Below are 23,703 nucleotides of genomic sequence, written 5' to 3'. Positions count from 1 at the left end.
AATGGGTTGAATTACTTCCAAATCAGGCAGAGGCTCTATTTCTCTCCAGCACAGAGGTGTGAGGCTGTGCTGACAAGCAGATGGCAGGATGGGAAATCCTTCAAAGTGGTTGTGTTTAATAACTTGGTTTGCTATTTACTGTTGCATAGCTTTGATCCAAAAGGACACTGGACTCTCTTCAATTCATTCTCTATTCAAATATTTTATAAAAACAAGATGCTACTTTAGAGAGTGCTTATTCAACCCAAGGAAAAGCACCGTAAGTTTTGGGTTCAAAAAGGCAGCAGAAGGATTCATTTGCCATTTCCATGGTGAGGATGTGTGGGCACAGATTCTGATCCACCCTGTGATGGAGTCTTTGGTCCACTAGTTCTGCCCAATGAATGTTCATGCACTTTTGGCCAGGATGACAGTTCAAGTGATCTGACTGCATCTCTAGCCAGATAATCTCATGTAAACAACAAAACTCTATTGATCTTTCCACTTGTGTATATGTGCACACGTGTTTTGTGCATTGTGCGTGTGTGTCTGTCTGTCTGTCTGTGCAGGCACACATGCTCTGATGTGCATGTACTTGTGAAGAACAAGAATTAACATTTGATATTTTCCTCTTTCTTCCCACCTTACACTTAAGACAGAGTCTTTCACTGATCCTGGACCTTACCATTTTGAATAGACCAGCTGACTAGTGATCCCTAGACATCCACCTGTCTCCCATAACACAGCACTGGTTGTTACACATGGTGCTGCCATGCCTGGCTCTAAAATGGATGCTGAGGATCTGAACTTGAGTTCTTATGCTGCAAGCACTTTAGCATCTCCACAACATCTCTCTTTTTTTTTAACTTATTGAGAGTTTTATTAAGGAATTGGCTTGAGGGGTTATTAAAACTAAGAAATATAACAGTCTGCTATGTGGAAGTTAGAGAAACAAGAAAATTGGCAATATAATTCACTATAAGCTCCAGAGTCCAAGAATAAGAAGTGCCAGTTCTGAGGGCAGTAAAAACAGATGTCTCAGATTGGAGAGAGAAATTTCAAACTTCTTCTGTCCTTGTCTTACAGATGAAGCAAATATGCATTGTCAAGGATACTCTCCTACACTCAGCCTAGTGGTTGTGATGTTTCTCTGTTTCAGACACACACACACACGCACACACACACACACACACACACACACACACACACACATGCTGAGAAATAATGTTTGAGCAGCCATCTTGGTTCTTTTTTTGTCAGCACTGATTTTTTTTCTTTAATTTATATAGAAAATGGTGGATTTTATCATAGCACCTTCATACACATGTATTTTGCTCATAGTCACTCCCAATCACCCTCCCTTATCCATTCCCCTCACTTGTCCCTTTTCCTTCAATAATAAAGTTCTCTTTCTGTTCTCTGTTTTTATGTCAAATTAATATATGTATATTTATATTATAATGTGTCATATACAATATACCCTGCCATATGTAATACTACCATTTTATACAACATATATATAGTCATATGTATTAAAATCTGCATTCATAATATAAACTGTTTCATTTTTAAAGTATTCAGATATACATACCATAAATGATTACAACTGTGGGGTGCCTGGCCAAATGCTGTGTCTCTCTATTAGATGATTATCACTAGCCAATGAAACCATAGATAGGCTCATGATTAAGACAAATCTGAATCATCCTTTCTGTTTGGGAGCAATAAGTTCTTGAGCAAAGTTTTTACCTTCTTGGGGCCTAGATTTTCATTACCTGTACAATAGAATAGTAATGATAAGGTGAGTGACATTTACTGGAATAAGAAGTACATGGCTGTTTATTAACCACTAACTTGGGGGACAGGTGGAAATGATGTAAATATGGTACCCATGTTTGAAGTTATCTAAAGAATAAAAAAATTAAATTAAGTAAATAATAAAAATACACAGAAACAAAATTAAAGCAAAGGACAAACTTGGTTTTGGTTTTAGTAATAGTATTTTTTTCAAAGCCTCATCAGAAATGTCTTCCCGTAATTCTACATGTGATCCATTTTGAACTTGTTTCCAAAGATGGGTCTTTAAAAGATACAGCTATGAGCACTCACTTTATCAGCTGTTAAAGAAAATCACAGCTATGGAAGAATGTCACAGACTCACTTAAATCTGCCTGTGGTACAATGTTATGGGTCCTTGTATGTATGTTAGAACTCTTTACTATGTTCATGGTTGTAAACCTCAGTTCTACTCTGTAACTTACTCTAGAAGACATAATGACCATCGCTGCATGTCATGTGTCTTTTTCATTTATTTTTAAGTTTAACCTTCTATTTCATATATTATAAATGTACCATGATCATATTCACCCTCTCACATCCCTCTTTTTTCATCTCAACTAGTTCATCTTAAACTTCAATGTCTTTTCTTGCCCAGATGAGTTTAATTAGGATTACTTGAATGAGCATGGGTTAGGAGTCATTTACTGAAGGCATGGGAAACTTAACAATGGATACACTACTAGAAGAAATGGTACTTCCTTTTCCAACAACAGTAACCACAAATAGCTGGGCAGGGAACGGTAGGACCTCATGAGCTTCATTCCCATCTACATTAGAATGCTAAGGGGCTCAGTTCTGCACAGATCTTATACAGGTATTCACAGCTGCTGGGTGTTCATGATGACAGCACATATATTAAATGACATAAAGACAGAGAACAGAAAGGAAACTTTATTGTTGAAGGAAAAGAAACAAGGAAGGATGAGAGAGGGTGGTAGGGAGTGGCCATGAGTAAAGTACAATGATACATGTGTATAAAGGTGTCATAATAAAATCCATCATTTTGCATATGAGCTAAAGAAAAGTCAGTGATAGCTAAAAAGAGCCAAGATGGCTGCTCAAATATTACTCTTTAGGATGGTGTTGTGTGTGTGTGTGTGTGTGTGTGTGTGTGTGTGTGTGTGTGTGTGTATATGTGTGTTTTCATACATGTTATCCCAAAAATCAGCATTTCACAGCTATGTCTTGAAATGAATTTAGAAAAAGCAATAAAATCCAACCTCAAATATTAATAACTGTAACATACTTGATTTCTATGTAGTTCATTCATACTTCTAGCCATGATGTCCTGAGTACCTTAATGTGAACTTCAAAGCAAAACATTTCATGAGATAAGAATCACCAAGTACAATGACATTTCAAATGAATTTATGCCTCCCCACTAATTGACTTACTTAACTATGCTAATGTATTCATGTCTCTCTGCCTTTATAGTTCAATGGATAATGCTATAGAACTGAACACTGAGATTAAAGAAACAAATAAACCAAAGATTTCTGTAAGCCTCTTTTCCATAAGAATCCAGATTATACATTTTTACATATCTACAAACATTTTGTCTCAGTGGCAAGTTTATTTCTTCTCAGAAGACAGCATCTTTTAATTAGACACTACAGCCTAAGGGAAAAGCTTCAACTCTCTGTTTAGACAGGGCCAACTCGAAAGGGAAAAAGACTAGTTTTGCTTATCAACTCTCTCCTGCTGCAATTTCCTAAACACGCTGAGAGAAAAGGCAGTTGCAGAGGCCCTTTGAACTCTGTTCAAAGAACACATCTGAACTCTGTTCTTTCTGTCATTCCCAGGTGGTGCTGGGGGCCAGCAGGGCTTCCTGGGCTGCATCCGCTCCTTGAGGATGAATGGAGTGACTCTTGACTTGGAAGAAAGGGCAAAGGTCACATCTGGGTTCAAATCTGGATGCTCAGGCCATTGTACCAGCTATGGGGCTAACTGTGAAAATGGAGGCAAATGCATCGAAAAATACCATGGCTACTCCTGTGACTGTTCTAACACAGCCTATGATGGGACATTCTGCAACAAAGGTATGGCAATCTTTATACATCTTTATAAGACTAAAACATCTATCTAGTGCTTCTTTTAATGCAAATGATTGTGTTTGCTTCTAAAGGTAAGGTGAATTCCTCTCCCACCTTAAGAGAGAACATCTGATTATTCCTTACCTTTGTTGTTTACTAAAATAAGAGATCTGAGCCTAGTACACAATTTCCCAGATCCCACACTGGCTGAAACATTACAATGTAAAGTTTCATCAGGTTGTAATGATGATTGACAAAGTACAGGAACTCTAAGGGAATTCAGACTTAACCATCCCATATCAGCATCAATGGTCAAATGCAGGGCATGGACATCTGTATGCCCTTACCCCCACCAGCTGCTAAAGCTTAAGATGATTGTCTCTGCTCAGATTGTTATTATCATTATTACTCTTACTCAAAACACTTTTATGAGTGGTTCTCAACCTACTTCAGCCTACAAAGATACTGAAATATCTTTGTTTCTAGGTCAACCTAGAACATCCTTTATTACAACATTAGTCTAGTCTTTAATGAGCTCTTGGGTCTATAGTAAATTCCACATGGACAATAAAGATACAAGAACCCAATGCACATACAAGTGTGGTGGTTTCAATAGAAATGGCTCCATAAACTCATGTTTGAATACTTGGCCCACAGGAAGTGGCACTATTAGGAGGTGTGACCTTGATGAAGTAAGTATGGCATGGTTGAAGGAAATGTGCCACTGTGAGAGTGGGCTTTGAGGTCACATATGCTCAAGCTAGGCCTAGTGTGACAGTTTCCAGCTGCCTGTGGATCCAGATGTAGAACTCTCAGATCCTTCTATAGTACTATGTCTACCTGCATACTGCCATGCTTCACATCATGATATAATGAATTAAACCTTTGAAACAGTAAGCCAGCCCTAACTAAATGTTTCCTTTATAAGGATTGCTGTGGTCATGATGTCACTTCACAGCAATAAAACCCTAACTAAGACAACATGTTTTCACTGGGATATACCCTGTGATCACATGTGACTGAAAGAAATTCACTCAAGTGGTGAAGCCTAATTTCCAAATGTAAACAGGAAGAATACAAAGAATGGCAGCTGGAACTTCTAAGCCACGAAACCCTGTAAATCACTCTTCCCTTTCTGAATGAGTGTATGGCATTGGGGGAAAAGTTTGCTGTAAGCTGTTTCTGTGTCTCTGTCTAAGAAGCTTTACATAAGTACTCATTCTTATTTTTATGAATACATGGAGGGTTGTTTGTGCTGTCATTATTCACATAAGATGTCACACACAGAAGGAATTGTTCCACTATGGTTGCCTGTATATCCAGGCTACTGTCTGGCAGGCCTAGAATATGAGCGTACAAATTAGATCAGACAGGATTTGAAAAATGAGCATGAGACAAGAACAAAGGTGTAAAGGAACACCATTGCTGAAAAATACCAAGACACATTAACAGGGCCATTACATTGCCTTTTTTTCTGCTCAGAACAACATGCTTCTGTGATTTTCCTGTGGCATACAATGGAATGGGCTTGCAGAACACATCAATTTTGCACTTGTAGAAATGACAGTCTTGCAATTACCATTCATTGTGCTTGATGCTAATTTAATGCAGTCCATTCCTTTGCCAACATAATGTCTGAATGCAATCAAGTAAGTGCTAATTCCTGAAACGTTGCACTGTGTAAGTAACAATTTAAAGCAAATCATATTCCCCTTCTTACTGGAGAGTTAAGTTAAACACAGCAGTTCACAGAAAACCTCTGGGGGTTAATAAGCAATGTTCATGAAGGAGTATCTCCCTTTCCCTTTAGCCAGCATCAGAGATGAAGGTAAACAAAGGCTATATATTTATTTCCTTTGACGTCATCTCAAAGGGTTTGTACAAAAAGACATCTAAATATTCACCTGCTGGCAGCGTATGATGATTTTGCATCTGACTCAATGGTTTTAACAAAAATAATTTTAATTGAAAACTGTAAATATATTTGAAAAGTATTTGTGAGCATCCTTCTGAGAGATAAGTTCTTCCTTGCCTTGGTTAAGGTGGCAGTAATACTAGTTTAGATGGAAGATACAGCCACACCAATTTATGTGCTCAGCAAGCTTCATCTTGTGTCAGTGACAGTATCTTCTTGCTGAACCTCCATTCTAGCTCCCCTGTTTGCCCAGGACTCACCACCCTGGTAGCCTCATACCTGTACAGCAGTTTCTGTATCCACCCTCCCACTGGTACTACAACTAAACACATTAGCAAAGGAATAGGCTCAATTAAGGCTCTTCTGAGGTAATTCTTCTATGGTCTACATTTAGAAAATGCCCAGTATCTTCTAAGTGAATGATGCTGGCCCCAACCTACCACACACAACCAAGATACTCGTTTCTGGTTCAAAAATGCACTGGTAGGAACTGAAGAAGGCAGCTCAGCAGTTAAGAGGACCTGCTGCTCCTGCAAAAAAAAAAAAAAAAAAGAAAAAAAAAAAGAAAAAAAAAAGAAACTCACGTTCAGTTATTAATACCCATATCGGGCAGCTAACAACCTGCAATCCCAGATTCAGGTGTTCCAGGGCCCTCTTCTGCCTCTCCAAGAACCTGCCCTCATGTGCACATACCCACACAGAGATATACACATAAATAAATGACAAAATAAATCTTTCCCAACACACATCTTTATACACAGAGTAAAGTAAACTGAGCATGCATGACAATTATAACTGTGGGGGTGTTTGTTTTGTTTTGCAGAAAGCAGACAAGAGTGGACCTTTTAAAACTTGTTTTTGCCTACCTATATTTTATAATTTCACCCAATAATATGTTATTTATGATTCCATTACTTTTCTTCTTCTTGGGAAAAGTAGAAGGAAGAACTCTGAGAAGGAATATTTAAGAAGTAGCTGTCTTTGATGAGAAAATGTCTGCTGATTAACTAGAAATTATTGTATAATCTAGTCATGTTATCTGGAATGAATGAGTTTCATGTCGAGTGAAAATTGATGATAATTAAGTTACTCTTGAAAATCCATCTCTCAATGCATTTAAAACAGCCTGCTGTTCAATGAACATCCAAAGGAATTATCTTTTAGTTCTCTCTGGCATTTTTGCATCTTAAACAGGGGACACTCGGGAAACAGATATCACGAGACCATACAGCCCATCACATCATTTACCTTCAGAAATCTATGGCTTTCCCATAGTCCTGAAGTATTCACCAACCAGCATCCATTTAACTCAGATGAGGCAAGTCCATTACACAGAATAACTCTTTGAGAACTCATTGACTGGGGCCTAGATACTCACAGAATCAGAGGTTATCCCAGTGTTCAAAGCAAATTGTATCTGTGAGTGTGATATCCTCATCCTTAATTAGGAACCAAATGGATAGTTACTTAACTGTGGCAAAGATAGGTTTTTTCCCTAAATGAGCCTATTTTTTCTTAGACAATCAAAACCCAAACATACAAATATATTATGATTACCAAAGCCATTTTTAAACAGCCATCATAAATATGCAACATCGTTTGAAGTATGCAGTCTTTGTCTCTTGTGTGATTTTGTAGAAAATGAAAAGTAATAGACTTTTGGAGTTTAATGGAGCAAATTCATCTTCACCTAGAATCTCAGAGTATCCCCTGTTGGCAGTCACCATTCATGGTTAATGTAACTGAATTATGGAAGAGTCGAAATTCTAAATGATAGCCCTTGCAAGAAGAGGGGAAGACATGGAGACATGCTGCAAGACAGATAAAAGAGCTAGAGATTGGAGTGATGTTCCACAAGGCTAAGGCTTCCTGCAGCCACTGAAGTCTGAAGGAGGCAAGAAAGAATTCTTCTCTAAAGTCTTGGAAAAATAATTGTCTGACTTATTTAACTAACAGTTAAAGAATGTCAGTAGTCCATGTGGACTGCTATACTGAAACACCCCAGACTGGACAATTTTTAAAAAAGAAGGAAAACATTTGATTCACTATTTTAGAAGCTGCAAAGTTCGAGATCAAATGACCTGAATCTGATGAGCACCTTTATGATGTAATACCCTCAATAGGAAAAAAAATAGGAAAAAATGTACAACACCAAGAGTATAGGGAAGCAAACTCGTCCTTCCATCAAAATCCTATCTCAAGGTAACTAGCTCATTTCCACTATCCCTGCATTAATCCATTCAGAAAGGCAGAAACCTGATGACATAGTCATCACCCCCATCCTATCTGTCAACACATTTGCAGTGAATATTGAGTTTCCAAAGACACATTCAAAACATAGTAAACCTCTAACATTCCTGGAACCTTTGCTTGTGTCATTGAGTCTGACTATTGTGACATCCTTAAAACATCTCAATAGTTTATTCAAAATCAAAACATTCTGCAGAGCATTATAGAAATACATGTGAGTCCTGTATCTCTTTGATAGCTAAAAATACTTCCTAATGATCCTTTGTTTAGCTAAGTTCAGCAAACCATTGGCACAGGGGTAGGGAGAGGGGTTTTTTGAACCATTTTCTAACTCTAGAGACTCCTATGTTATTCTCAAGCTTTTACTTGTTTGTTGCTTAAAATCAGATCTGAATCTTCACAGTCATGAGACTTCTGAGTGATGGGTGGGCAGTTCAATCATCAGTGTTACCATTGTTTATGATGACACATATGTGTATCCCCTGCACTGTAGATAAGCGTGTCTCCTCTCCCTCTTGAGTTCTATGACACTGACTAAGATTTTATGATTTGTATTATTAATGGCCAGTTCAGCTCACAACTTAGAAAATGGATAATGAAATTAGGTCTGGCTTTGATTCTAATATTCTTTCTTACCCAAATTCTATAACCTTGAAAAACTTGAATACCACTGAACCTCGTTTTCAAGAACACATGATATCTACTTTTTAAGGCCACTGTGACTATGAAGATAACATTGAATATTCTGGATTTACTAACATACAGAGAATCTAACACACTTAGTCCAATGGCAAATGCTATTTTGTACTCCCATTTACATTTCTTTTTATTTTTACCTTAAAGCATACCATCTCCTAAGGCTTTTCTAGACTGTTTTGCAGTCAGATGTGTATTTGGCATCTTTTCAGTGACTGTAGAGCACTAAAGTGTTACTTTGATATTTCAGAAACTGAAAGTGACTCTTCTAGTTAATATTAGACCAATTAGTAGTATTCTGAAGGTAAAATGGAGTCTCCACAGCCTAAGCACCAAAAGATTAAGATCATGGAAGTTAAACCTAGAGACACTATTCAACACCCTACCTAGCCATTTTTTAGCACAATTCTTGGAGCAAAGTGTAGACCCAGCCCCTTTGTCAAAGCCTAACTGAATTACCATAGAAGTTCCTACTTCCTCCCTTTCTGATGGAAACTTTAGTCTCAAGTCCAAGTTTGACTTCTAACACATAGATTTACCCTTTTGTTGGGTGGGAAGAGGTAGGCAGGTCAAAAGCAACTTCAAGACTACACAGTCACCTTCTCCATCATCTTAAGTATGGGACTCAGAAGCCACAGTAAATTCAGTTGACTGAATTATACTGTAAATAGAGTTGACTACAAACCTTCTAAAGAAAATCAATTAACATAAAATATTTTAAACAAATGAGGTAGAGGAGAAAGAGAAATTTGGCCTCTGTGTATCTTAGAAGTTTATGTTGTGTGAAGACAGCTAAGTTCTTGGCAGCAATGAGTATTTTCACAGATTTGCCTGTGTAATCTTAAGGCTCCCAGCTGGGAAAATAGTCCTCCACCAGACAAACACAGTCTTCCACCAGGGAAACACCATCCTGAAACATAGTCCTCCAGCAGTAGAACAGTCCTCCAGCAATAGGAAGAGAGCATCATGGGTGTCTTTTTCATTTGATAGATCTAGAAAGAAGGAAAAAAAAACATTAAAAATCTGAATTTCTTTCTCCTTTTCTCTTTACAGTGTTATTCAAGAAGAAAAAAATAACCTTCTCTGTTAATATATTTCTTAAATCTGCAGAACTTAGGTGGTAATTTAAAAGTCTCATGGAAACACAGACACATAATCTGCTTTTAAAAGCGTAGAAAGATTTTTAAAAAGGAAGTGAGTAAAAAGAATAAGGTGACAAAAAACAAAAATGTGTGGACAGGAGTCCATGCTCATGAACAAGAAAGGAAAGAAGGAAGGTAAAAAGGAAGGTAAGAAGAAGAAAGGAAGAAGGTAGGAAAGAAAGACAAAGAAGGAAGGGAGGTGGGGTGGAAGGAAGGAAGGAAGGAAGGAAGGAAGGACTGGCAGAGAAAGAGAGAAAAGAAAGACAAAAGAGAAAGAAAGAAAGGAGGGAGGGAGGAAGGAAGGAAAGACTGACAGGGAGAGAGGAAAGGAAGATAGGAAAAGAGGGAAGAAAAAAAGCAAGCAAGCAAACTTTTGACCAGATTCCAAATTCTAGATGCTTCTGAGACTGCTAATAGTTGAAGTGACTTTCTTCCAGAACTTTATGGTGGTAGAAGAGCATTTACTCTCCTCTGGGTTCTCCCTGGGAATCTGGGTAGGAAAAGCTGGCCAATTAACATTCTCATAAGAAGGAATTTCAAACCGCAGAGGGCAAAGCCAGTCCTTTTAAGACTGTAGAAACCTAGCAGAAGACAAAGCTTTAAGACTTTTCCTTTGATAATGGGATAAATCACACCTCCACTCCCACCCCCAGACTTTGTGCTGATTGCTCATCACCACCAGGCTTGGGATGTGACTGATTTCTCCTGTGTTCTGTGTGTATGTTGAGTGTTTTCCTTTCACTTTCTTCAACAATGATCAGAATACTAAATACTGTGAGATTTAAAATAACAACACTCTATCATTGTTTTCCTGAATCATCACCATGGTTTCTCTATGCATTTCTTTTATCTACAAGTCTACAGTGACCCTCAGTTGCACTAAGGGCTTTCCTTTTAAATTAATTGAGCTTGGAGGTCCCTGCAAGCAAGCCCATTCAGAAGTCCCCACCCCCTGAGTACTTCATTCTGTCTGTGGGTTGTGAAGACCCCATGCCTTTGAGCACTTTGCCCACTCTACTGCTCTGTGAGTGCATCATTTCCAACAGGCAGCCCTGGCCTCAGCAATCAGGTTCACTCTAGTCATCCCTTAGCTAAAAGAAATCTACTTTCTTGATGGATCCAAGGGCCCATCGAGGATCCATTGAGGTTCTGAGTAAGTCCAAGACTTGGCACTTTTAATACACAGTCTTTAAGTTTTCCTGAAGACTGGGCATGGGACAGAGTGAGATATTTAACTTGTCCTTCCTGTATTCTCTAGCTGGCTCTTATAAAGGCTGTTTACTAAGCAGTAGGTGGCTTTGTAAGTAATTAGTCCATATAAGGCAAAGAGCCTTTATTAACTTGAATTCCCAGTAATAAAAGTTAATAGAGCTCACTCTCGGTAAAAATAGAAGATCATGCAGATACACAACTAACAACAATCACGTTCTTCATACATGTTGGGCACAAGTTTTGAGAACAATGATGAACTAGGCAGAAAGCTGTGATGTGGGAATCAGTGGTTCACCAATGAGCAGGTTAAGTAGAGGAAGCTTGGCATGTGAGAAGTGGAGGAGAGGGATCCAATTACAGCATGATGGGAAGAGAAAGCACGCTACTGAATGAGACATGCAAACCTATAGTTCATGCCGAAGAATCTAACAAGAGGCCAGGAGGCCATCTTTTACAACTTTATCCAAGGGTAGTGTAGGGAGTGTGCACGGGTCAAACATGTAAATATATGTGTGCTTCTCCGCACTATCAAAGTTTATTGAATAACAGTAAATTCACCAACTGAACTTATTTGATTGGCTTCAACTTAACAAGCCCTCCCCATTTTGCTTGATAGCTGGCCAATGGCCATCTCAAGTTCTTTGATTGCAATCAAAATCAGTAGTATCAGCTCTCAGCTGACATATTATTATACATCACACAATGGCTAGCCCAGAGTTCATGGAGACCGTTCACAAATCAGAGGCAGAAAACTGACACTAGCACAACAGAAGGTCTGCAGGGGACCAGAAGGAAGGCACAGAACATTCTGAAATAGAGATGTCAGATGCAGGTCTGGGTGGCAAGGCTTCAAGGGTCAGTTTGAAGTAAGCTGAATGTCACAGGTCAGAGAAACTGAACTTGAACTAGAGGCTGAAGGACAGAGGCAGAAAGGCTTCACTGTGCTAATTTTCCTGGGTGAGGATAGTGACAAGTGACCATTATCACTATCAGTAAATCTGCCACATTTTGGACTTAGAATGCTCCTTTTACAGCCCCATATGGCATAGTTATCGCCAGTGTGAATGTGATTGACAATCTCAAGTGTCTGGTATTTCCAATGTAATGTAATATATTCACAGCTGCTATTTTTATTGCCATAAAATAAATTATAAAGTGTGTGCCTCCTGGTATTCTGCTGGATGGCTGTGTCTTACTTGTATAAACAAAATGCTCTTAGCACTGTACACCAAATGGAGTCACTCAGGCCAAGGCTGTTGTTGTTTATATACTAGAGTCATTCAAGACTAGAGCAAACCTGAAACTGCGTGACAAAGTAACCCAGAGCAGGCCCCTCATTGTCCTTAAGCAGCATGGCCCATGGGCTACCCACCCATAGCATTGCCCATGACAGGGTTTGGGCTCTGTGAGATCAGAAAGAATCATTTGCATATAGGCTAGTATTTGAGATCCTTCTAGATGAGTGCTTCTCACTCTGTGGATCATGGCCCTTCGGGGTCACATATAAGATATCCTACCTATCAGATGTTTACATTATGATTCATAACAGTAGTGAAATTACAGTTATGAAGTAGCAATGAAAATACTATTTTCAGTCACCAGAAGCATAATGAACTCCTTAGGAATTTGGGTCAAGTATAATCTAGAAGGACCTGAAATCCTAGCCAATATGTCAGCATTCTCACAGAAACCAAACTGTCCTTTTGACCAGTAACATAGTCAACAATTTTCTACATTAATTTTCTGTTTAGCAGAGAAATTTGTGGTTTTTGTTTATTCTAGCTAAGAAGCTATAATGATGAAGAAGAATTTACTGAGGTCCACTTGAATATAATGTACCTGGGGACAGGCTGAACAATTACCTAACTGTATCAGCATTTGGTTTCTTTACTAATTACATCAGTTCTGTGAAAGGCATAGTTTACAGTGCTGGAGATCAAATGAGCTGATGTGTGTAAAAATACTTGGAAAAGTATCAGTATTAAGAGGTTCAGAACCAGGTATGGAAACACAGACCTATAATATCAACACTGGGGGGGGGGGGCTAAAGCAGGAGGATCACGGCAATGGCAAGTTTGAAACAAGTCCAGGCTATAAAGTAAGTCTGAGGCTAGCAATCTCTACATGGAGATATTCTACTTCAAATACATATAAGCAGTTATGGTTATTCTTATGGTTCTATGTCACGGGTATTTTAGAACTCATGATGTACTTGGAATACCTACAATAGGCAACATAATCATTCAAAACCTACTAGGACATCTTGGTTCCAATAATCCTTGAACATCTTATAAAGTTTCAAAAAACTAGAGTGGCTGCTATATTGCCAAGACTTTTCCCAATATGCCTCTTTCTCCAAATGTTTAATAGTTTCTCTTCCTTTTCTGCCCCATTGCTAAAGGTGATAACTGAAGCTATGAGTGTAGCTCAGTTCATAGAGAGCTTGCCTACCATGCAACCCTGGGTTTGATTCCCCAGAACTGCATAAACTGGGTATAGTGACACTCTTCTGTTTTTTTTTAAGAAGCAAAAAATAATAATTTTAATATTAAAAAATAAAAAACTAAAACAAGGGCTGGAGAGATGGCTCAGTGGGTAAGAGCACGACTGCTCTTTGAGAGGTCCTGAGTTCAATTCCCAGCAACCACATGGTGGCTCACAACCATCTGTAATAGGGTCCGATTTCCTCTTCTGGTGTGTCTGAAGACAGCTACAGTGTACTCATACAAATAAAATAAATAAATCTTTAAAAAAAAAAAACTAAAACAAAATCTGCACTGGACAAGAACAAAACTGTGCGGCAGGAACATGATTGGATAATTTACAAATCTACAAATTTTGTTTTATAGAATCAGGTAAACCTATTGGGGAGAAAGAATTCACAGGTAGAGCAGTTGAATAACCTGAAGGGTCAAACAACCACTGCTTGCAAGCCATTTAAATTAAACTTGTTGCCACAGAAATCCTCGTTTCATAGCCGGCTTTGGGTTCAACACTTACGTGATGTCATTCCAACTGAGGGTTTGTAGTGACACTCCTATAATCCTAGCACTTGGAAGATAAGGGCAGGAAGAAAAGAAGTTCAGTTCTGTCCTCAGCTACATAATGAACTCAAGACTAGCTGAAGTTATATGAAACTTTATCTTTAAAAGAATAGAACAAAAGAAGGAAGAAAGGAAGGAAAAGAGGGAGGGAGGGGGAAGGAAGGAAGGAATGAATAGAGGGAGGGAGGGGGAAGGAAGGAAGGAAGGAAAAGAGGGAGGGAGGGGGAAGGAAGGAAGGAAGGAATAGAGGGAGGGAGGGGGAAGGAAGGAAGGAATGAATAGAGGGAGGGAGGGGGAAGGAAGGAAGGAAGGACTAACAATAGCAGTTAGTAAGGCCAAATTTTCCTTATGTCTAAGCCAACTATAACCTAATCCCAAATATTTGCATGATTTTATAACTTATTTCTTCATCAAAATAAAAATTAATAATACCATAAATAAAATGCTTTCTAAATTTTACTATAGAAATAATCTAATTTATGTTCCTAATCCTACAATGGCTTGGTGTGCTGGGGATAGAAGTATGTGAAACCCAGAGGGGGTCCCCCTTCTCAGAGAATAAAGGGAGCAGGAATGGGGATCTGTGTCTGAAAGGAACTGGGAAGGGAGCTGATATTCTGATGTGGCATCGATAAATAAATAAATTTTCTAAGAAAGTAATCAAATTTAATTCTCCTCTAAATAGGTCTATCTAACACTTGACTTTAATTTCTTCAATGACTACCTGCTAGTAGAATTCTATAAATTCAGTTCAAATATAAATTAATTTATATACATTGAATCCAAGTAGCAAATCAACTTACTAATTTCAAACAGGCTTATCATTCCTGTCTTCTGTCCACTTAGACAAATGTCACCTTCTATGGCTTTTTACAGCATCTTCTCAAATCATGCACCATGTGGGGTTATTATAGCACTTCACAATTCCTTTAAAATATCAAGCTGCTTTATTCATACAACTATAATGAATAGACTATCAAGCACACTTTCACCATTTGCCCTATCATTCAAATGTCATTGGGTTACTTACTTCAACAGTTCTTCAATTACTCTAAACTGTTAAGAGGTCACAAAGCCCTTTTAGTCACAAATCAAAGTATCTCACAGTTGAAAGGGGTATTACATTCTTCTGTGTTCATCTGACAGCTTGTTGAACACCTCTTTTGATGTCAGACATGGGACTAAGTGTGTTCACATGCCTTTACTTAATCCTCACAGCAATTCTGAGAGATGGTCTGATTGCTTCTATTTTGAAAATAAAACACGATGGCTTCTAGAGGTTAACTGTATTATGAAAAAATAAAAATGCCTGGCTCACACATTGCAGCTGAAAACTGAAAACTAGAATTGTGAGGGCTGTCACCAAGTCCATTTCCACCACTGTGTTCCCTAGCTCAGGGTCTCCTTTACCACACATTCAGTGGGTAAATCTAAACTTTCAGACATAGAACTCGGGAGCAGGAAGAAAGTTTCACTGTATCCTGCACCATCATGCCCATTAAAGACAGAGAATGGCTTCATAAAGAAACAGGGGGTTCAAATTCCTGTTGATTCAAGAACTCAGGGACATTTCTTCATTTTCAGGTCCCAAAATCATGGAGACAAGTAAGAGCATACACCCAAGACTTGACATATGAGTAGCATTTAATGATCAAGTCCTCAGTTCTTCCTTTATGAAAGGATAGACTCCTATACTGGTTGGAAGAAAATGGTGGCACATGTCACCACTCCCATTTGCAGGTACTACTCTCCCAAGGCTCCAGGTGTCCTTAAAAGATTATTGTCCCTGATAAATTTGCATACAATGATAAATTTATGAGTTCTGTGAATATTAGATAATGTGCCTTATCCTCCCTCTAGTTCCTTTGTGTGTGTGTGTGTGTGTGTGTGTGTGTGTGTGTGTGTGTGTGTGTGTGTGCAATTGCATGTTCATATGTATGTGTTTACTTTGGGAGTAGGGAGTCTAAGTACAGCATGGTGCCTGGTCAGAGGACAGGACAACCTTGGACATCAGTGCTAAGGTACATTCTCCCTTTTGTTTGAGAAGACCAGGTTAACTTGCTTGTGAGACCTACTACCCATTTTGCCACCAAACTTTATATGTGGGAGCTGAAAACACAAACTCAGGTCCTCACATTTATAAGGTAAGCACTTCGTTGACTGAGCCACCTCTCCAAATGTTTTAATGCTCTCACTCTCTTCCTTCCTTCCCTCCCTCCCTCCTTCTTTGGTGCTCTCTGTATTTGAATAAGTAAGAAAATACAGAGAGGGAGAGAGGGATGGATGAATAGGAGGAAGGAAGAGAGGGAGGAAGGGAGAGGGATACATGCACAAACACACACATACTCACAGAGAGAGGGGGGGGGGAACAAACTAGCTGCACCTTAGATTTCTACATTGAGTCTCTGATAACGAGACATTCCTCTAAATTGTTGAGGGCACCAACACACACTGTCCTCATGACTTTGGATTAATGGTAGAAAAGATTTCTCTTTCCAAATGTGTGAGGAAAGGAATGAAACAAGGGACAGGAGTCTAACCAAATAAATTCTTCTGACACTAGACACCACTTCAGATAGCCTTATAACAATGAAGGTGATTTGCAGAGTAAATACAGGCTGTGCCCTGGGAGCCTCCTTATTGACGAAGCTCACGCTGTGAATTACTGATTAGTGGCCTCTGAGGAACTGCAATGTCTGTGCTAGTCTAGACAGGACTGTACAGAGAATGAGTTTCTGATGATTTAAATCCCCAATCCAAACAAAGCACAGAAATAATTTAAATATGTCTCTACATCCATTTTTATATAAAGATGGAAAGGTAGTCTGCTGTCTCACCTGTTGCCCAATTGTTGTGAAAAGGGTTTCAGTTACCTTTGAGCCAGGGCCATCCCAAGCTCTTCTCCCTTTGCACTGCAGAGCTTTGATCACAGCAGGTTCTTCTTTTTCCTATAGCCAATGGATAATGTAAAAATTATGACGCACACAAAATATTTATCCTACAGACAAGAGTAAATGAACTCACAAAACTGGAACCAGCAAGATAACTCAATAGGTAAGTAAGGGAGCTTTACAAAGAGCTGACCTGACTTCAGTTTCTACATGGTGGAAGGACAGAACTGATTCCCACAACCTGTTCTTTGACTTCCACATGTGTGCCTTGATACACTAAATTCATACACACACACACATGCATGCATACATGCACTAGATAAATACATGATAGATGATAGAGGGATCGAGAGATATATCAAATAGTATTGATTTTTAAATTACTTCTTTGATACCTTTATGCAGTAGGCTTTGATCATATTGACACACTCCTCCCAGATCCATCCCCTCTTCCCAACTTTATGTTCTTTTTCTAAATGTATCAAGTACAGTTTCTGCTGCTCACATTCTCTCAAATGTGGCTCTTTACAGTTAGAAGGAAGATAACTCCCACAGGCTACATCCTTGAGAACTGGCTTCCCTTCTTCCATCAGCTGCCAGTCATCCATAGGTTCATAACGAGTAGCAGGACTTTGTGTTCACCTTTCCTTTCTTTGCTGAGATCTTGCCTACCTTGACTTTGTGCAAATCTTGCACATGCTATCACAAATGTTTTTATTTCATAAGTTTAACTACCCTGCTGTGTTTGGAAAATACTGGTTTTCTGTAGTAATCCACTGTGTCTTACAGTCATTCTGACTCCATTTCATAATAACCCCTGAGCTCTGGAAATAGCAGAACATAAATGTCCCATTTAGGGATGAACATTCCAGCTTCTCGATCTTTGCACCTTGACCAGTGGTAGATCTCTGTGCTAATTCTATCAACTGCAAGAAGAAGCTTCTCTGATAATGGTTGAGAGATGTATTAATATATAGATACAACAGTAAGCCATTAAAAGTCATTTTATATTCTGCCCATTAATAATATAAGTTCTCTCTTACTTCCGGTGACCTATCCAACCATAGGTTCTTAGCACAATAACAGTGTCAGGTATGGATCTCAACTGATGGAGCAGAACTTCAATCAGAAAATCATTGGTCAGTACCATGGTGTTCATGACACTGTTGTACTAGTACAAGCATCTTGGCAGACTGTTACTGTAGTTTTTAGGGTTCACAACTGGGTTATAATGATGGTTATTTTTCTGCTCTGATAGTATATATGGCACTTTCCAGCACTATAAACATAACCAGTAGGAATAAGGCCCCCTAGTGAGTATTGTCTTGGTTTCTTCTTGTTCTGTGATTTAAATATGTACTGTCTTCAGCAGTGGGGGGTCTTACTGTCTAGTTCTGGGCAGGGAAATTAAAAGCATTGGGAATAGCTTCTAATGATTAAGGGGTCTATGAAACCTCACTAGGCAACAACCCCAATAGAATTAACCCATTGATGATACTGGACTTTTTATTTGTTATTATATACTGTTTAATAGAGGCATTATAAACCCATTATTTGATTATAGGGTAATGTCATTTAAGATCTTTATTTATTTGTATGCATGTATAAAAGATTATTTACATTTTTGTGGTGATGAAATGTAAGAGGAAGAAATAAAAAGAAGGATTGCATTTTAATTGTACTATGTAAGCAATTTTTAAAAAATGTTTATATATCATTAAACTCAAAAATACATCTCAGGTATAATATATTTACCTCATATACTTATTCATAAAGGTATGTGCTTTAAATTATAACAATACATAAATAAAGGGTCTGTACGTGAATAGAATTAGACTTAGAACATAGCAAACTGTGAATTTCATCACTCCTGCACTTTTCTTCTGATCTGTGCTGGTTACATGATAAGATAGAGGTTCAAAATAAGATGGTATCATAATTGTGACGGTTTACTCTATATAAGTATACTAATATCCAATGATTTTGAATGACTTTTAAAAGTAAACTAAAATGAATGCTTTAAATCTCTGTTGTTTTTCTATCCCCAAGTGAAAAAAGGAGTGACCATTTCAATTTTGCTTTAAAATAACCAATGGCTATAAATCTGAACTCTTTTCACTTTTCTTACTATTTGAAATCATTTCAATTTTACTCTTTGTAAGTTGCTGTTATTGATGAGCTTTATCTGAGAAGCTCTATCATTCATTAAGCTTGTAGAGGACCCAGTTGTAGAATGCATGGTCACACTGACTCCTCTTTTTCTCTCCTAAAATGACTAGAAAATGATTTTTTTTTTAATTAAGATTCAAGTGTCTCTGAACAGAGGGCATATGAGAAGTCAGCAACATTTAAGAAAGCTGTCGTGCAAAAAGAGGAATAACATGCTTGGTAAACAAAGGGAGGCTCTTTCTTTTAGCTGAGGGAGGTACAGGCAAGTTGAGTTAGTGTTTCTATCCTCCTTGAAGGCTGAGAAGTGAGAAAACCTGAGTACCTCAGAAAGATGAAGTTTAAACAGGATTACATAAAAGTTCTTCTAAGAAAGATAACTTTTCCACCAACTCCTGCATCTGGGAGCATCTTATGTTGGAAATACCATTTTACATCATGGATGTAAAGACAACATCTTCAGGCAGGCTTCCAAAATGCTGGAATGCAAATGCCTTGATTTGAGTCTCTGACATGACATAGATCAAAACTGAAAAATTGACCATTAGGTCTCAATTAGACTTAAGGATCCCCAGACAACTAGTAGGACTCTGTCCAGAGAGCGTCCAGTGAGTGGCACTGAGTGAATTATGAGGGAAAATGTCCCTGCGTGTGGGAAAGCCCCAGGACTAGTAGAACTAGAGGGGTCAAGGAAAGGCAAATTCTTTCTCCCTGACCTAGACCTGGGATGCCTTTCTTCTCTAGCCCTTAGATAAGAGAATTCCAACTTCTCAGGCCTTTGAACTTTAAAGGAGTAGAGAATTGGGAAGCAAGCTAAAAGCTTCTATTATGCATTTTAAGCTGTATGGAACCACTGATATCCTTTACCTACAAATGTGAAAGTATCATATATATGTGTGTATGTGCATGTGTGTTTTCAAACTAAATATATTTTTCTTTTTCAAACAATTAAATACTTTTCCCAAAATATTTTTGAGGTAAGGTGATTCTCACCTAGTGTCCTAAAACACTCCAACTATATATGATCTTCTCTATTTAGAAAAATATTTTCCTCCTGATATTGCTTTCAGGTCAAATAATGATATGCTGACAATGCCAGAATGTTCATGCAGTGCAGACCAGGGGACCTGAAAATAGAAGTTGACAGGTTCTAAGTCCAGCCTCACTTTGCCCCAGGGCAAATAGGAACCAGGGTCAACCTAGCATCAGGTAGGAGAGACACAGTACCTAGACAGTTTTGATAGGCCTACAAAACTGTGCTAATGCTTCTTCAAAAGTTAGAAGAAAACAATGGATTTGTGGTTTCAAAAGCTACTTCCATCTATAATATCAATATATTGCCCTTTGTGCCACTGTGATGGTAAAGTAAGACTTTGCATAATTTTCTAGGGAACATGCTATATATAAAATCATAATATGCCCCTAATGCGGAGAGTGGGACCTAGAAAACTTCCATAAGTCTGGGTGGCAGGGCCATCTCCTGTCGTTCTTTTTCTTCCTGCCTGAACAGTCTTTGTCTGGCAATTCCATTTTCTCCATCATTGCAGCTACTTTCCAAACCTAACTTAGTTAAACCTAGAATCACCTGGGAGATGTACCCTGAGCACCCTTGTAGAGTATAACTTTAACTAGATTAATTGAGGAGGGAAGACCCACCCACTGTGGGGGACTTTATTCCCTGGGCTGGGAGCCTGGACTTTAAAAAGTGAGTTGAGCACAAGCGTTCATCATTGGTCTTGGTCCTTAGATGCAATGTGTCCAACTACCTGGAGGTCTAGGTAATGTGACTTCCGTACCCAAATTGACTATCGCCTTGGACTATGAGGTAAACTAAACCTTTTCTCCACTTAAGTTGTTTTAGTCAGGATATTTTATCATAACTAAGACACCTTGACTTGCTGGTCAAGACGTGTGTCCTCTGCCCCAGTTATGTCATCCCCAGCTGATTCCACTTTATTGATGACAAACCTACTCAGTCACTCTTCTTGTAGTTCTCGCCCACCACTGTTCATCCAACCCTGGATCTCATTCTGGTCAGTATTCTACCTACCTGGACTATTCTCATGGCCTCTCCCTGTTCAAAAGTAACCCCATCTCCCAGTGTCTCCTTTCTCAAGATGTTTGTTAAGACTTCTACAGCCTTGGGTGAACTGTGCTTATATATAAAAGCATCATTTACGAATAAACTCTCTTGTGCATATTCACTCTATTCATATTGGATTTCTCTTCCCAATGATAGGACTCTTGAGGGCAGGACTGATCCTCAGCCAGATAAACAGAACAATAGAAACCAATCATTTTTATAACTCTGTGTATTTATGGTGAGAATAACTCAAAAATTATGAAAGCAAATCAGTCACATGATCTGCCATCCATAAGATGGAAGACCAAGAAAGCCTATGGTGCAATTAAGTCCAGATCTTGGAGACCTGAAAACTAGGAAAGCTTGTAATATAGTAACCCCAGGGAGAGGCCCATGGCTTGAAAACTAGGGCAAGTCTAAGGGGATATAGGGCATGGGAAGAAGGCTGTCCCAGTTCAGAGACAGCAAACTCATGCTTCCTCTCTTTTCATTTCATCTGGTCCTTATTGGGTTGGATAGTTCTTGCACACCTGAGCAAAGGTATATTCTTTTTTATGATTCGGAGAATTTTTATGTGTATAATGTCTTGATCAAATCCACTCTACTTCCTATTCTTCAATTTTTCCCATACCCTACACACACACACACACACACACACACACACACACACACATCACTGTTCCCTGATAATGTCCTATACTCTTGCTTTAAGCCAACAGTAACCACTTAGTACTGCCACTGTTTGCACGGGTACAGGCCCAGCTGCTGAGCTGGGCAGCCCATCAGGGGCCACACTCTTGAACTAAAAAAGAAGAAAATCTTGCTCTCCCTCCTCCAGCCATCATTAATTGCCCTTAGCTCCTTGGCTAAAGGTGAGATTGTATGAGAGCCACACCCCCATCCCAACCTGCTGCTTCAAATGCTAATTTTCTCCAAACACACCCTCACAAACACGTAGAAATGACACTTTACCAATTATCTGAGCATAAAATTAAACATAAACCTTGTCCTTTATTTTTATTGTTAGTAAATCATAAATTTAAAGCGATTCTTTTGTATAAACGTAACTTTAACATTTGTTAAAAATGAAAGCAAATCTGTGTGCTGAGATGGAAGAATTTGTTTGCCTTGAAGATACTAATTCAAATTAAAATGGTGGCAATATGTATAAACACACACACACACACACACACACACACACAATCTTGTTTCCATAATTATGTCATTGTTCCTACAAGAGCAGAAAATGTTGTAAGGCAAAAACACTGACATTCTTAGCATAAAATAGTCTCTAACCTGTGCTGAGAATCCCTAGCAGTGTCATTTTGCATTCTGTGGCTTCAGGGCATGCACAGTATGGACTGTGTATGTCCTGTGTTCAAAATCAAGACCAGGAGATTTTGTGCATCACTAGAAACACATTGGACTCACTAAACATTTGATTTGGGATTAATTGTTGGTCTTTGAATGTCCTGAAACCTTTTGTTGTTGCCAATATTTTTTGTGCCATCCCCATAGTCGGTGACAAAGCACTATATAAGATTATAACCTACAGCTGAAGCTTTAGTTTAAGCCACCTGGCCTGTTGCTTTGTTGGGCTAAGCTAAGGTACACAGACATATATAGCAAGCCAGGTTTCTCTCACTCATGTCAACCCTATCTTGGTGAGTGGGGACAGGATTCCCATTTCGGTGCAAAACAGCAATTCTAGACTTGAGATTAGAAAAAGGGTGTCTTTCATTTCCTTGCACAGAACTGATAGAAGGAAGAGTCTGTGGAAAGAAATATAGTTTTCTTTCCCTAGAAAAGACCACAGACCACCTAATTTGTCTTCTAGTTAAGTATCTTATTTGTTAGTAGTTTTGCAACAGAAGGTTACTTGCCTGGTCCTTCTGGTACCTATTCTGTTGGATCTCAGAAGCAAAGCAGGGCTGGACCTGGTTGGTACATGGATGGGGAGCTTTGTCTGTTACATTTCCTGGACTCAAGGTTATTCATCAGCTGGGATAGCTCAGCCTATAATATCTCAGCCCCTCCCTCCACCCCTCTCTGTCTGTCTCTCAAGTGGGCATGGCCAAACTTTCTGTTTCTTACATGCACACCCAACCATAACAACTATCACACTATGTGGCTGCACATTCCTTCTAGATGGCCAAACTGACAGTGTTTCATATCATCCCTAATCCTTAACACAGTACCTGGCAAAAGGCTGTGCTTGATAAATACTTGATAAATGATCAGTTTCCAGAATCCGCTTTTAAATTCCATTTCATAATCTGTAGATGACCTGTTTCCAATGTCTGCTCCCGATCCCTGGAAAACAAAGGAAATAATCAAAATAAAATAAGATACCAACTTGAAAACAAACTGTAATCAGTGCAAAGTATTCCCATATAATTTTTAGTGGACCTTTCCCAATAGGAATTAAATTTCTTCCTTCTAACATTAAATCT

General features: G+C 38.7%; 1 protein-coding gene across 1 annotated transcript in view; it reads left to right on the top strand.

Moving 5' to 3' along the window:
• Nucleotides 1-23,703, top strand: part of CNTNAP2 (contactin associated protein 2) — a gene marked incomplete at its 3' end in the record, with an annotated part of 2,047,702 nt that overhangs the window by 1,848,167 nt on the left and 175,832 nt on the right. The window contains exon 18 of the mRNA XM_080931878.1: nucleotides 3,621-3,857. Within this exon, the coding sequence (XP_080788004.1) occupies nucleotides 3,621-3,857 (237 nt within the window). The remainder of the gene's footprint in view (nucleotides 1-3,620; nucleotides 3,858-23,703) is intronic.

Source organism: Micromys minutus (genome assembly GCF_963924665.1).
Source record: "Micromys minutus genome assembly, chromosome: 18".
In the NCBI taxonomy this organism is placed as follows: Eukaryota; Metazoa; Chordata; class Mammalia; order Rodentia; family Muridae; genus Micromys; species Micromys minutus.
Note: the sequence above shows the minus strand (reverse complement) of the source record. Positions and strands in the feature narration are given on the sequence as shown.